This window comes from Hyperolius riggenbachi, chromosome 7 (assembly GCF_040937935.1).
Source record: "Hyperolius riggenbachi isolate aHypRig1 chromosome 7, aHypRig1.pri, whole genome shotgun sequence".
Taxonomy (NCBI): domain Eukaryota; kingdom Metazoa; phylum Chordata; class Amphibia; order Anura; family Hyperoliidae; genus Hyperolius; species Hyperolius riggenbachi.
The window spans coordinates 259,187,946-259,204,217 of NC_090652.1; the positions used below are offsets into that span (position 1 = coordinate 259,187,946).

At 40.4% G+C, this 16,272-nt stretch overlaps 1 protein-coding gene across 1 annotated transcript in view; it reads left to right on the forward strand.

The window, feature by feature from the left end:
• STK39 (serine/threonine kinase 39) overlaps positions 1 to 16,272 on the forward strand; it is an 827,935-nt gene that overhangs the window by 808,657 nt on the left and 3,006 nt on the right. The window contains exon 17 of the mRNA XM_068247051.1: positions 8,809 to 8,873. Within this exon, the coding sequence (XP_068103152.1) occupies positions 8,809 to 8,873 (65 nt within the window). The remainder of the gene's footprint in view (positions 1 to 8,808; positions 8,874 to 16,272) is intronic.

The following is a 16,272-nucleotide window of genomic DNA, read 5'->3' on the forward strand; positions in this document are numbered from 1 at the left end:
TTAGCTCATTGCTATTGAATAAAAAATAAATGCCAGGTTTTTTTTTACTCTACAACCTGTAAAGGAAACTCAGTCAGATATGATTTTTAAAATAAAAAAGTGGCCTTTGTTAGCGGGGACCACTTTAGACAGACGGCTCCATCCAGGGAACTCTGCTAGAAGCAAAGCAGCTTGAATGTCTCCAGCTGTGACTTGACCGCATTAGTGATCTGTAAGTATTTCCGTGAGATTCTCCTGGAAGGTTAAAGTATAACCTGCTCTGTTTGCCATGAATTGATTTATATATCCGTGTTTGATGTAAATCTTGTGTATCTGCCACATGAAAACCCCTTGTTATTATTGTCCATCACTATAAATATAAAGAATAAATCTTAAACTATATTAGATATGTCGTTATAAATGTTTGATCGCTGCAAGGACTCTAGTAACTTTAAAGGAGGACTTTATTCAAGGCTTGTGTGCTGAGATGAAATGTTACTTCTGATTCAGAGCTTCATCAATCTGATGGACCTTTGATGAGCGAGTCCAGCTCGGAACTAATCTGCCTGTGCTGTCTGTTAAAGGACAACTGAAGTGAGAAGAATATGGAGGCTGCCATATTTATTTCCTTTTAGACAATGCCAGTTTCCTGGCAGCCCTGCTGATCTAATTGTCTGCAGTATTGTCTGAATCACACCAGAAACAAGCATGCATATAATCTTGTCAGATCTGACAATAATGTTAGAAACACCTGAACTGATGCATGCTTGTTCAGGGTCTATGGCTAAAAGTATTAGAGGCAGCGGATCGGCAGGATAGCCAGGTAACTGGTATTGCTTAAAAGGAAATAAATATGTCAGCCTCCAAATCCCTCTCACCGCAGTCATCCTTTAAGGTGCGTACACTCCTTTGGTGAATGTTGCCCATCGGGATCAGGACCTGATCAACTTGGGCGATATAGCTGGGCCGGGCAGAACACACGTCAGCTGTGTAGGTGGCGATGCGCTGTGTTGCTATGCAGTGGGGGCAACGGATGAGGGGGGGCGTGTGTGATGTCACACGGTGTGTGGGGGAGAGGAACAAACAATGGGATCAGTGGAGGATAGGCGTCACTGGGGGTGAGTAGAACCGCTGGGCGGATCACTTGCAGGTCGGGGGTCGAGAGTTGCCATACACATGCCTGATTATTTATTGGCTGCCTCAGCTGACTGAAGTCAGGCGTGTGTACGGGCCTTTAGTCATATTTTCTAAATACTTCAGTGGGGAAATGTGACCCAAAATGATTTGTTTTTTTAACAGTGGAATGCAAATTGTGATTTTTAAGGATATTATGTGTGTTGCGTCTGCGATCACCAGGCTGCTTTCAATGGCAACCACCCAATCGACTTTCTGTACCATCAGGACGTTCAACAGGCACTATTGAAAGGAATAGGGGGAATTGCACATGCGCACGGGCTTTCCTATCCTATACCAGGCATCGCTCTGTTTGGTGTGCAGGTCACTCCCAGTATTTATGAAATAAATGTGCTGAAGAACTGCAGGGTGATGTGTTTTTCATTGAGATGGCATCGCTAGAGTCCCAGGTTTGAATCTTGGCTAGGACACTGTTTTAATGTTTTTTTTGTTATCATCATCTATGTGAGGTAGCATCCCCATCCGATTGTAATGGAGCTCACCATTACCATGTTACTTCAGGTAACTCCTACATCTCAGCTGTTCCACCATTGAAAATCTCTTTTATGTACTCAGCAGTGAGTTTGAATACTACACCTGTGTATGTGCGGTCTGTCCTTGACTTGGCATATCTTTATATTCTGTGTAACTAGATGTACATTCCTTTACCAGAGATAAATGTTAGGCATAGATGGTAGTTAATGCAACAATGTTGTCTGAACTCCAGTGGTGGGTATTTTTTACAGTTATGTTTTAAAGCAGAATTACAATCTAGGGTAATATACAATAACTTTTTGCTTTCCTGATCTTTAATGCCCATACTGGTATCCTACTTTTTTTTTTTTTTTGCTCCTAAGTAATCTCATCTGTGTAAAAATCACAAGTTCCCCAGCTCACAGGACAGCTTTACTAAAAGCGGCCAGTGTATGGATGTAGTATATAATCAAATTCAGACAAAAATATTTGTAAACAGCTCAGTATAAGCACAGGTTACAGACTTCTTACCAAAGTCACAGAATCCTGCTGGAAAAACAACAACTCTGCTCTGCGTTTGTTCAGTCTTATTAACTATGACTAGTGCTCAAAGCAAAACAGACACTAGCATGCAACTGAGAAGCTTCAAAAGGCTTTCATTAATGTGTCATGAACAAATTGTTTGCCACCGAAAGATTATCATGGTGTGGCTAAACTTTAGAGCGGAGGGTAAATTATGACAATAGTGTCACTGCAGGTTAAAGTGGAACCTGTAGTGAAAAGTACTATTGCTTTCAGGGGTGGGATAAGGGTGAAGAACCCTCTCTGGCTTATTGAGTTCCACTATGGCTGCCGAACCTTCACAGCAAACAAATCATTTTCAGGCTTGCCAATTCTCTCAGTGGATTGCATCCAGATACGTAATTAAAAGATAATCCCCATATTAAAAATAAGGTATGACTGTGATAATTTTTCCAACCCTCAGAGGTTACTGATCACAGCTTTCATTTAGCTTGATTCATTATTTAACCCTACTGGGTGTTTAACCTGTGCATGATCATCAAATAAAGTGCTTAAGTTGATTTTCAAACAACAGTTAAACACAATTTTAAGAAAGGCTACCTCCAAAGCACGCATGGTTTGTGGTACTAGTGGGGGAAATTTTGAAAACGCTTTATAGCATGTTGCCGAGGTTATCAGGTAGTAGGTGAACACCGCTACACCCCTCTCACCTCTGCAACAGTGCTCGACCAGGTCAGCAAGGCCCAGGTATACACAAAGAAGAGGAAGGTCTGCACTTGTCTAGAGATCCAATCCTTTATTTCTGGACATATCTGTACATTAAAATAGGCACAGGCATCAAATAGCTGAAATGTTTCGGACTAGGTCAGTCCTTAATCATAGCTAAAGATAATACTGCCAAGGATAGTTAGATTTGTATTACGGTCTTTGGAAATTTTGAATGTACATTCCAAATAAGGGTTCTTTTTTTCTACTTTGATCTCTTAGTTCAAGTGATCATGGTAGTAAAAAGTTTATAAGCACTAGACATCATCCAAGCAGCACATTGTTGGTGTTTAGCATTCCTCCTCCATATCCACTAGGTAGAAACGGCCAACATCGTAACCCTGAGGTCCTTCAGACAGGATGCTGCTCCTAGTAGTTTAACAACACCAGATGTATAAAACAGAGAAGAGTGTCATACGCAGTGCAAAAAAGCCAAACTTAGATATTCATTACTATTATCAGGCAATGACTGGCTTATTATTACTAACAGCTAGTATCTGACATCGTAAAAACACTGAAATCGATCATCAGGCATTTATTTATCTTCATAAATACTCTGAACAAATTCTTCCTGCTTCAGAAAGTCAAGGATGCTGGGAAAATGATTTGGGCAATAGAAAGAGTTTTTCTCTGTCAAACTCTTCCTGTGTTTGACCATCCCTAGCATACAAACTTGTAGTTTGTGTCCATGAATAAATATAAAAGTTAGGAAATGCAACATCACACCTAAATGTGAATGTTCGGGGCTGGTGCACACTGTCCATCTGATGCTCATATCCAGCATCAAATATATGGAAATGGGATCACTGCAGCATGCTTCAAAATGTGGCTGAAAACTTGCTAGATGGACAATTAGAAGATTTTCATTGCCACCTGGAGATTAACAGAGGACTTTGTCACTTGGAACAAATGAACAGACTATAGATTTAGCCAACCACAATAAACATGAACACTTTAGTGACTTGGCCAACCACTATGAACAAACAAAGACACATTCAATATTAACTAAAGGACTGTATCGTACACAATTTAATTTCATGTAACCAAAGACCCCACTAGGGTAAAGGTCACCCCTAATGGTCTAATCTATGGCACAATCGATTACAAAAGATAATAAAAAAGATTGGTTCGTTGAGGGTGAAGTGAACAATTTCACTTCTGATTAGCATTATCTGATCGCTCAAATAATTTTTCACTAGAAATTGGATCAGTACTGGCCACCTTTAGTCTTAACCCAGGAGTCCTTAAAATTTGTGAGAGGACTGTCCATGACACAGTGTGTCTGTGTCTACCGATTGCCAGATATCAGCATTAAATGAACCAGCTCTTTAAACATTGCAGTATTTTGAGAAACTTTTTTTTTCACAGTTTAGTTTCCATATTTTAGCCTGAGGAGTCCAGGCAGATTTCACCTTGGGGGTGCTAATCAGTATGGAATAGCGAGATTGTATTTTGTTCCGTCTGGTATTTGTGTAAATTATAAGTAATTCTGGAGAAGATTTGACATCTAGTACAAAGTACATATTTGCATATTGAAGCTGACCATCTCCGTTTGGCATCCTTAAATGTCAGCATCTATTTATGGAAGGATCATGCACTGGAATTGTTTGTCAACTGCAGGATGAGCGATAGAAGGATTTTTTTTTCTCCCTCCCAAGTAAAACGTTGTTTATCTCCAAATCGTGAGAAGCAAATGTTATTTATCTGCACCTGAGTAATTACATGCTTTAGAGATGATCAGTTTTTCAATGGATACTTTGCTTGAGGTTGATTCATAAAAAAGGGTTGATTAGTTAGATCAAGCGACTCATTGGTCATGATCTTTTCCTACTTCTTCCTACAACACAAGAAAAGTGTTGGATAAACTGATTACTAGCAATGATCATGTCTAGGGGAACGCGTGGAGAAGCATGTGATCACGTTGGTCAGGTGATAGATATGTAAGTCTCTGATTTGCTAGTCATGATTATGTGCTAAAGATGGATGTGATCTCAGGAAATCAGAGCTTTACAAATATATCAACGGATCAAACAAATCACATGCTTCTTTATGAGTTCTCCTTGACCCATATATGAAAAAAAGGCACCTGGAAAAAGGGCGCGGGGGGTTTACCACTAGTAAAATATCGCTAAGGTTAGCGAAATTCTTCTACTACTGCATTTTGATAGTAAAGTATTGGTAATATTACTATGGCTAAACCTAACCCTACTCTCACACAGAACCCTTCCATGGCGGTGGCTAACCCTTAGTCCCCCTCCCCTGGTGGTGCCTATCCCTAAGACCCCTCCCCTGGTGATGTCTAACCCTAAGATCCCTCCCCTGGTGGTGTCTAACCCAGGAGCCCTCCTGATAGTGCCTAAACCTAAATCCGAAACCCCCTTGGTGGTGCATAAACCTAACCCCCAACCCTCCCACCCGTGGTGCCTAACCCTAAACCCTACTCCTAAAGCCGTAAACCCCCCCCCCCCCCTTCCAAAAAGGCATGATATGCAGCAAAAAAGTAAATTAATTTCCCGAATAGCGGCAAGAGGGTGCAAATTCATCGGACAGGGGCGCCCAATAGAATCACAGGCACGGGGGGCTTGTGGGTTCAGGGCGCCACCGTGCGCTCAAATTTCCGTGTCATGCCGCAAAATGCGGCTTTTATATAGGCGTCTATAGTGGCACTGTTTTTTTTTTCCAACAGGGCTCCTGCGTCCTTTTTTTTCAGCTTTGCTCATAGATACAACCATCACTAACTATCAAGCGACTGTGTAAAATAATTCTGATTCGAATGGGAAATTTCATAGTTTCTCGCTCCTACCGTATCTCTTGCAAACCTTTGTTGCTGATCTCTGTCTCCCAAAAAACCTACATTCATTTCTTCCCCCCTTTTTATTGATGTAAATTTTTAAGACAGTGCTTTACCTATTCGATTATTTTACAGCAATCAACCTCAAACCTTTAATTAACCGCAGAACACTTTAACGTTTTAATTGCTGAATTACAAAAATATGATCAAGTAATTATCCCAGCCATAAACGGAGAATGGAATCGGAAATATGTAATTAACAAATTAAAGAACAAGGAGTTTATAGTTGCGTTTGAGATTCCCTTTCAACACTTTAAGCGCGGTGCAGCATTTTGCCAAATACGGCGGGCCAGATTGCCGTCTGTATAAACAGAAGATCTGTTTATTTAGTAATATTGGTTTCGGGGAAGAAGTAGAAAGTAATAGCTGCAGAATTATAGCACTAACAGTCAAATGGAACAGCTTGTTCTAAGGAGAAATTACTCATATTGCCAAAATTAGGGCAATCAGCATACAAGAACATCTTCTCTGCAGGGGATGTTGTTCAATACACTTTCCAAGCTTCAGATGAGCGCAAAGCTGGAATGCAAAGTATTGTTATATAACCCTAAGCAGGAAGGCATTGATCATTAAATTGATAAGAATGGCGTTGCCTCGTGCATAGAAAACATTAGAGAGCAGTTGCGTGCCTTGACGGATCACTTTAAAATGACCATTCTGGTATGGAAGTATTGAATTCTCAATTCCTTGAGTTAAACTTTTTGTCTGAAAAATCTAAACCTGCCTATAGGCATAAGAGATTTACTAGAAGACATGCAGTAGAATTTGACTGCTTTCACTTCAGTCGTCCAGCTTTGTGCTCAGGGTCTTCTGGTTTATAAATGCCTCTGTATCTGGTTAGATGTAAGTTTTAGCGGTGGTATGACTGTTGGTGCAAAGTGGTCTGAGTATTTCTATAACTGCTGATCTCCTGGGATTCTCACTTATGACAGTCTCTGGGGTCTACTCAGAATTGTACAAAAAACTGGGAGGGAGCACCATCTAGTGTTTTCCTCTGAGCACAGAAAAGTGTTGGAAAAGTTACATGCTTTATTACACACTACACATGGAAGAACAGGGCAGGGAGATGAGGCTTTTTAAAGCTGTAGCTTCAGTGCTGGCCACAAAGAGGTAATCTCTTAGCAGTACAAGACGAAGCTGGGCAAAGTACTTGCCCAGCTTCGTCTTGTACTGCTAAGAGATTACCTCTTTGTGGCCAGCACTGAAGCTACAGCTTTAAAAAGCCTTATCTCCCTGCCCTGTTCTTCCATGTGTAGTGTGTAATAAAGCATGTAACTTTTCCAACACTTTTCCACATGTCTTTATAAAAGTGCTAACTTGCAGCAGTAAGAATGTTTTTTTTTTTGTTATTACAAACAGGGCAGGGTGATGACAATAGGTACACATGACTTTTAGTAACATGTTCATAAAAGTTGGATGAAGGGTTAAATTAACATAATGAGCAGGTGCAGCTCTGCAAAACCCATAGCTGCAGTGCTGGCCACAAAGTGTTAACATCTCAGCAGGGAGAGAGTGGGAGGGATCAGGTGATGGCTAGATGCTGCATAAGCAACTTCCACTTTCCTGTCAGCTCCATACTCTACTAACAGATCACTGTGCCATGTGACTGGCGTTTTCAAGTAGAATTTCTCTGGAACAGTAGAATTTTTCTGCATGAAATGTTTGTGAGTGATGGCATAGTCCACTATTTTCTTTGACTAACCATGAAAATTAACTAGGGCTTTGAATATGGAAGTTATGACTAAGGGATCCTGTTTAGTCCTAGATGTTCACTGCCCTTTTACCTATACACTTGTACTTAAACTGAAGGCTGGAGCTCAGGGAGAGGGGTATCGGAAGCACTAAATGTGAGGAGAGGGAAAATCAGTGACTACAGTTAGATGCAGGGACTGTAGACAAAGCAAGTTGATGTACCAGTATGGATTGGAGCAACTGACATCACTGGGAACAAGAGGAAGGTAACCAATACTTACGTATGTGGGCTGATTCATCAAGTCAAGTGCGAGGAAAACTATGTCAAAAGTGGAGCAGTTGAGCCGAACAATCAGTCAGATTCCTTATTTCAGTCAGCAGTAGATAGCTTGCTCTGGGAGACATCTTTTTCTCCCTAGTTTTCCCTGCTCCTGTCTTCATAAATCTTACCCATGCTGTCTATAGCTGCTTCCCCACAGACTCTACATCGGTTGTGGAGAAGGGATGAGAGCCTCTTTTTTCTGACTTAAAAAACAGTTTGTATTCAGTTTTTTAACTTAGCCAATTAATTACAGTTGCTGCTTATTTCAGTTTGCCCAATTCCAAACTGCATATAGACGGCAACAACTTTAGCATCTGGTCAGAAAAATGTGCATTTTATTGATCATCTGTATCGGTATAACCGTTCGCAATGGCATACACGTAAAAAAGGGGCCGCGATAAAAAACGTCACTTCAACGTAACATTAACACAGAGTTCGACCATAAGTCATGTATAATGTGCAGCTGTGCGATGATGTACTCTGATTGGCATAGTTCATAGAGTTCAAAGAGTTGTTAGTAAATTTATAGATATTCTACAATAGTTTTTTTTACTGATTTCCCCCACCCCCCAGTTTCAACTGATGTCTGCACTTTCGCCTCTAAGAAAAAAAACCTCTGCCAATATATCCAAATTGCCCCCTGGGGGCCGCAATTAACATTGGGGTGTATGCAGCTACTATTTTACCTACGGTAACTGCCACAGGTGCCACAATTACCCACTTTAGTTTGCACTGTACTTTGCATGTGACTATGTGTGTTGCCAGCCCTTGTCCACTCAGAGCCATTGGGTGGGAAGAAAGATGATGTCCTTGCTCTCATGTGTATCTAGGAATGAAGGCCTCCTCAAAATATTGTTATAGCTTGTGGTTACACCTCTGTTCAAATGAGTTGATGTATACAGAAGAAGCCACAGTGCAATGTAGAGAGAACCTGAGGGTTAGCGTGGCTCAATTTCGTGTACTATATTAGAATAGACGGAGTTGGATTTTTGTGGTAACTGTATTATGTTCTGTTCTTTTTTTTTTGCAGTTGCTGCCAATTTGCAGAAGATGGTAGATGACCCAATTTCATTTAAGTCGTTAACATTTAAACTGGTGAGTACACATCCCCAACATTTCTGGATTTTTTTTGTTTTTAAACTGCTTTATGCTTTGTTTAAAGTACCAAGGAATACTATGCTAAGTATAAGCATGGATTAACTTTCGTGATAATGTCAGCAGACTGAATGTCCAGCTCGGCTCTGTTGAAAACTCGGTGCAGAAATGACTGGGTGATACATATACAGTGGCTTGCAAAAGTATTCGGCCCCCTTGAAGTTTTCCACATTTTGTCACATTACTGCCACAATCATGAATCAATTTTATTGGAATTCCACATGAAAGACCAATACAAAGTAGTGTACACGTGAGAAGTAGAATGAAAATCATACACGATTCCAAACATTTTTTAAAAATAAATAACTGCAAAGTGGGGTGAGCATAATTATTCAGACCCCTTTGGTCTGAGTGCAGCCAGTTGCCCATAGAAATTGCCTGATGAGTGCTAATGACTAAATGGAGTGCACCTGTGTGTAATCTAATGTCAGTACAAATACAGCTACTCTGTAACGGCCTCAGAGGTTGTCTAAGAGAATCTTGGGAGCAACAACACCATGAAGTCCAAAGAACACACCAGACAGGTCAGGGATCAAGTTATTGAGAAATTTAAAGCAGGCTTAGGCTACAAAGAGATTTCCAAAGCCTTGAACATCCCACGGAGCACTGTTCAAGCGACCATTCAGAAATGGAAGGAGTATGGCACAACTGTAAACCTACCAAAACAAGGCTGTCCACCTAAACTCACAGGCCGAACAAGGAGAGCGCTGATCAGAAATGCAGTCAAGAGGCCTATGGTGACTCTGGACGAGCTGCAGAGATCTACAGCTCAGGTGGGGGAATCTGTCCCTAGGACAACTATAAGCCGTGCATTGCACAAAGTTGGCCTTTATGGAAGAGTGGCAAGAAGAAAGCCACTGTTAACAGAAAAGCATAAGATGTCCCGTTTGCAGTTTGCCACAAGCCATGTGGGGGACACAGCAAACATATGGAAGAAGGTGCTCTGGTCAGATGAGACCAACATGGAACGTTTTGGCCAAAATGCAAAACGCTATGTTTGGCGGTAAACTAACACTGCACATCACTCTGAACACACCATCCCTACTGTCAAATATGGTGGTGGCAGCATCATGCTCTGGGGGTGCTTCTCTTCAGCAGGGATCGGGAAGCTGATCAGAGTTGATGGGAAGATGGATGGAGCCAAATACAGGGCAATCTTGGAAGAAAACCTCTTGGAGTCTGCAACAGACTTGAGACTAGGACGGAGGTTCACCTTCCAGCAGGACAACAACCCTAAACATAAAGCCAGGGCAACAGTGGAATGGTTTAAAACAAAACATATCCATGTGTTAGAATGGCCCAGTCAAAGTTCAGATCTAAATCCAATCCAGAATCTGTGGCAAGATCTGAAAACTGCTGTTCACAAACGCTGTCTATCTAATCTGACTGAGCTGGAGCTTTTTTGCAAAGAAGAATGGGCAAGGATTTCAGTCTCTAGACATACCCTAAAAGACTGGCAGCTGTAATTGCAGCAAAAGGTGGTTCTACAAAGTATTGACTCAGGGGGCTGAATAATTATGCACACCCCACTTTGCAGTTATTTATTTGTAAAAAATGTTTGGAATCATGTATGATTTTTGTTCCACTTCTCACATGTACACCACTTTGTATTGGTCTTTCACATGGAATTCCAATAAAATTGATTCATGTTTGTGGCAGTAATATGACAAAATGTGGAAAACTTCAAGGGGGCCAAATACTTTTGCAAGCCACTGTATATAGCCACTCCTTTTCTATATTCATCTTATCCTTATGTTAAAAGGGTGTTTTTCTCCTTTAGGCTGTGAAAGTGAATGGCTGTGAATGTTGCACTATAAATTAGGTAATGCATAGAAAAACTGATGCTTTTGAATTGTGGGTGTGGAAAAAGCTACTAAGCTCTCCATGGACCACCATAAGATCTAACCAGTCAATACTTAAAGTAATACGGTCAGAGTGTTTACTAGAAGGGCTGATGCAACTATTTAACTAAAATACTTTGGTCACATAATGAGAAGGCAAGATTCTATGGAGAAATCCTTGATGCTTAGAAAAATTTAGGGCAAAAGAAGAAGCTTAGATGGGCAACATATGTGAAGCTATGAACATGCCTATGCAACAGCTGAAAAAAAGCAGTGATTGACACACATCTGGTATGCAAAAGTACATATGGTCACAAAGACTCAGGGTTGACTAAACCAATGAGGAGGAGGAGACACTATGCTGCTTTGGCAAAATGCACGGTCACAGTGGATCTAATTTAGGCCACTAATGATCCAATCTTTTTCATCCAATCTTACCATTTCTATGTAATATAAGGGAACTGACCAAATTATCCATTCAATATATTCACTCATTTTACCCTTATACTACATAGATTGAGTAAAATTGGATTCAAAAGATTGGATCATTAGTGGCCACTTTAATGTATACTTTTATCAGATCTGCTGTGTACATTTTTTTGTATCCATTGGTGTCTGTTGTGACCTGTATTCTGTGTATTTGACAATGGACAGTGATGGAGACATGATATTGGGAGGGGTATGTGGTAGATTATTTATATTTTTATTATTTTATTCTACCACCAATCCTATTTTAAATACCAGGTAGGGTAAGTGTCTACTAATTTTAATCAATTATAACCAGATAGGAAATTATTTGTTGAAAGCCCTTGTGAGAATGGAGGTTGTCCATTTCTTTAAACGTTCATTGTGTCTTTCAGCAGACGTAGAGTATGGAGTGTCCAGAAAAGTCATACTAGATGGGACTTTGTGTTCAGCTACAGCAACTGAAACAAAGGAAGCTGGGCATGTCTGCCTGGATCCTATAGATAGCATAAAATACATTGACATGTCCATTTATACACTTGTCTCCACTCTGGGTAATTAGCCAATTTTAAGTGTGAGCCTAGGTTTATAAAGTGTGTTTCTATTGTGTATGTCTTCTCCTAGCTGTTCCTGGTCAGATTATTAGCATGCCAAAATAGGCAAGTAGGGAGGCTTCCCATAGACTACCTTTCTGATTGCATGATCTCCATGGCTGATTACTTAACAGATTACTGTGAGCCCCAACAGGTATTCACATGGGGAGTCAATAAGGGTTTTGGCAATATGGCTCTTCCACATACATGCGAAATGGGTGCCAGAGATATTGACTGGTAGAATATCAGTAAAATTACATATATTCTACGTGAAATATTGGTATTTTACGATCGCTAAACCTAACCCTATTCTCACGGGAGCCCTCCATCTACCAGTGCCTAACCTTAACTGACCCTCCCTGCTGATGCCTAAATCTAACCAACCAACAGCCATTTGCCCTAACACTAACCAACCCCCTCCCTCTGATGCTTAATCCTAATTGAATCCCCCCCCCCAAATGCCTAACCCTACCCACACCTATGCCTATCCTTAACAACCACCCCCACCATAGACCCTCCTATGTACCCGGCATATATTTGTCACAAAAAACAATAAATATCGGGCACTGGGGAAGTTTGGGCACTGCCATACTAATTGCATTCCGGGCCACTCGCTATGAAAACCATGGCTACAAATAGCTGGTGCCTGTGCCAGGGCTACCCGCTATTTTATTCCCTTTATAGCTACAATTAGTATGGGCACCTATGGCATTGCCCAAACTTCTTCCTCTGGCTCTCAAATTTCCCATTACCGGCTCTGCCCCCTCCCTGCTTATGAGTAAGGATGGTCGGAAATGCTGATTTTTCCACTTCCGATGGAAATATGATTTTTGCCAATGCTGATTTCTGTAGGATTTTGGTGGGTGGTTTTTGCCATGTTTGTTAAAGTTAGGTAATTTAAATGTTGTTTTTTTGCGGAGTCCACTTTATTATGTAGACATCCACAGTACACTTCCAATTCTAGGAGTGGCCATATAATTCTGTCAGAAGTATTGGACCAAACAGAGATTGCAGAGGTTTACCACGGAAATTGGAATACCGCAGTTAGGCCAATCACAAGACTCAGAAGTTTCTAAGTCTTGTGATTGGTGTAAAATTTCCACAATATTCCAATTTCCGTGCTACACTTCTGCCTTCTCTAATTGTCCCAATATTTCCAACTCTTGTGATTGGCCTAAAATTTCTGAGTCTGGGTAATGCAAATTTTTGATTTCCGCACTCCGATTTCCGATTACCGCTGTGGAAAGCTGCTGAAATCATTAGCTCATTGCTACTTATGAGACTGCTCCAGTTTCTGCAGAGGTCAGAGTATTACATCATATTGGGGTGTCTTCGCACTGTCGCTACAGAAAGGCATTCGCAGCCAGCTGAGGTTAGTAATCAAATGGTGCAATGAAAAATTACCATTAGATTAGTGATGGCTAACCTTGGCACTCCAGCTGTGACAAAACTACTAATCCCATCATGCCTCTGCCTCCCCGAGTTGTGCTTAGAGCTGTCAGAGTATTTCAATGCCTCATGGGACTTGTAGTTCCACCACTGCTGGGGTGCCAAGGTTAGCCATCACTGCATTAGATCATTGTTATGTTTTTCTTTTTTTTCAGTCTGCTTTAGAATTGTTTTATTTTTCTTTATTTTAAACCCGTTATAGATGCCTGAGCTTTTCCATCTCACAATTCTTTCCAGTGTTCAGTAGAAGCTGCTTACTTCTTTTTAATCTTATTCCTCATATCACTCTGACGTGTAGCTCAAGGGTAAGAACTGGAAATATACATTCTAGTGATTACTGATACTGTAAGTGTGACAATATCACAAGCGCAATTAAAACCTTGGAGCCTTATAATCAATTTTCTGAGCCGGAGGCCTGCATGACTTACACAAGGTCATTGATTTCAATCAAAAAATCTTCTACAGCCGCCATGCATTTTATTAAGCAGTTTTCTTATGATTTAACCTGTACTTAAAACAGTGAAAGCTGGAAATAGGTCATTATCATTTCAAATTGAAAATATTTAGGTTGAGTAAATATTGCAGCTCTGGCTGCTAACAGATATAGTGCATGAAAGAGTACTTGTCATTTGTAAACAACTCTCACAGCACTGCGTGCGAGTGCAAAAGTATATTTTAAAAAGATGCTGTCATTTTATTTTCACATCATACAGTAAATTGTTATTATTGTTTCGTATTTATACAGCACCAACATCCTCCGTAACAGTATATATAGTCTTTTCTCTCTATCTATTCCTCAGAGGGGCTCGTAATCTATTCCCTTCCCTAGTTATATGTCCATTGTAGTCTAGGGCCAGTCTTGGGGGGAAGTCAATATTTGCATGTTTTTGGTATTTGGGAGGTAACCACAATGCCCAGAGGAACCCTATGCAGATACAGGTAGAACATACAAACTCCATGCAGATAGTTCCCTAGCTGGGATTCGATCCGGGACCCAATGATGGCAAGAGAGCTATGCACTATGCCACCGTGTTGTATCATGGGCTAAACATTTTATGTAGTTGTCTGGGCAAAAATACATTATTTAAATTCACATTCTGTAAAGATTTTAATGGAACTGAAATATGTATCCAACTGGTCCTACTTAACCAGACAGTCATTCTACTGAACTTCCTTCTGTGGGGCATTGCACACATTCTGACACACATACTGCACATTCAAATCATGCTGCTCTGGGATTGTTGATCTGTCCATCTCTCTCATTTCTTCTCAGTTTATACTGGCAATCAGTCAGAGAAGGAGTGAATGATGGTGGTGCAGGAGAAGCAACTCGGCACCACCTAGAGGCCAGATAAAACAGTTTTACTCAGCTCAAGCTAGCATATGTGCTTCTGTCACTGAGAAGTAATTACATGATTACTGATCTCTGCATCTTCCAGCCTGATCTGTCATCGGTATTTATGAGCAGCAGCAGGAGGATCACATAATATATGCACATCAACACTGCCAAATCTGCATGTTGCTCATGCAAGATTCAGAAGAACTGGAGAAATGACCCTGCTATAGCAATAAATAACTCTGACAGGAGAGCGGAAGACATTCTGTTGCATAACAACATTCAAGTGCAGTTCCCTGTAGATCTAGCTCTATGTTGCTATCTTTGTTTCCGTATGGTGACAAAGTTTTAAGCTCTCTTGGACACAGCCAGAGTTTTCTAGCATGGCACAGAGGTACGTGACTAAGCCTTAAAGTGACCCCGAGGTGAAAATAAACCAATGAGATAAACAATTGTATTTATCCTACTACTCCTAAAAATGACTTTTTGAGATATCAAAAGGTTTTATTTTAAATTTAAACAATTACAAAGTAGAATGAATGTTTTGTCGTCTCTGCTCAGTGGCAGCTTTTTTTAGGGGAACCTGAAGTAAAATTATTTAAAACAAACACATGATGTAGCTTCAAATGAATATTACATACTAACCTCACCCTCAGTTCCTCTCAGAAGCTCACCATTTTCTTCTTACAGTGATCCCTTCCAGTTCTGACAATATTTTGTCATATAACGGACAGCAACTGGTATATTTCAGTTCTATCAGCAGCTGTCAGTTACAACTGAATGTGCAAGGTAATGTCCATGTTTCCCTATGAAACAAGTGGGTGATATTACAGTTTAACAGTGTAGTGACCAGGAAGCAGTTATTGGGTGATGACCATGTTTAAAATGTAGGATGGAGAATTCCATTGATCACAGTAGACAAATGGGATGCAGGAGAGGAGAAAGAGATTGAATTGTAGACTACACAGGAGGTAAGTATGACCTGTGTATGGTTATTTTTACTTTTTATTTTCAGTTCAGGTTCTCTTTAAGTGTCCCTCAATTAAAATATATGAAATATTGATCTTTTTTGTATCTTCCCCTGCTCTCATAAGTTGTATTCTGCCAGGAAAACTTTTATGGCTGGAATTAGCTTTATCAGTGATGTTTACTATATTGCCGACAAGGTACTGGCAAGAAAGAAGCTGTCGCTTACATGCTTAGACATTAAAGTGGACCCAAACTCTTGCACAGGACAGAAGGAAAACAGATAGAAATGCACCTTGTATGTATTCAGAGGGTTTAGGCTGTCTAATTCCCCATCAATTGTGTCTAATCTCAAAATTGTAATTTGATCCTCCCCTGTGTCACATGACAGATAAGCAGATAAGCCCATTTGAAAGCACAGGCTATAAACAATATGTCTGCTTCCATGAATCAGGAAGTAGAAACTGTGCATATTTATTTTAGGATTTGTATCAGATGTACCAAAGAAATGTTTTGTTTTGGTTAAATGCAAAAACATGTTTGAAAGCAAAGCTTGAAATACAGTGGGATGCGAAAGTTTGGGCAACACAGTGATAGAGTGTACTAGGGTCAAAAATGCAATATTACTTAAACCAAGAAGAGAAACCCCGGAACAGGCACCACTCAATACTAGTATTTAATAACGTATA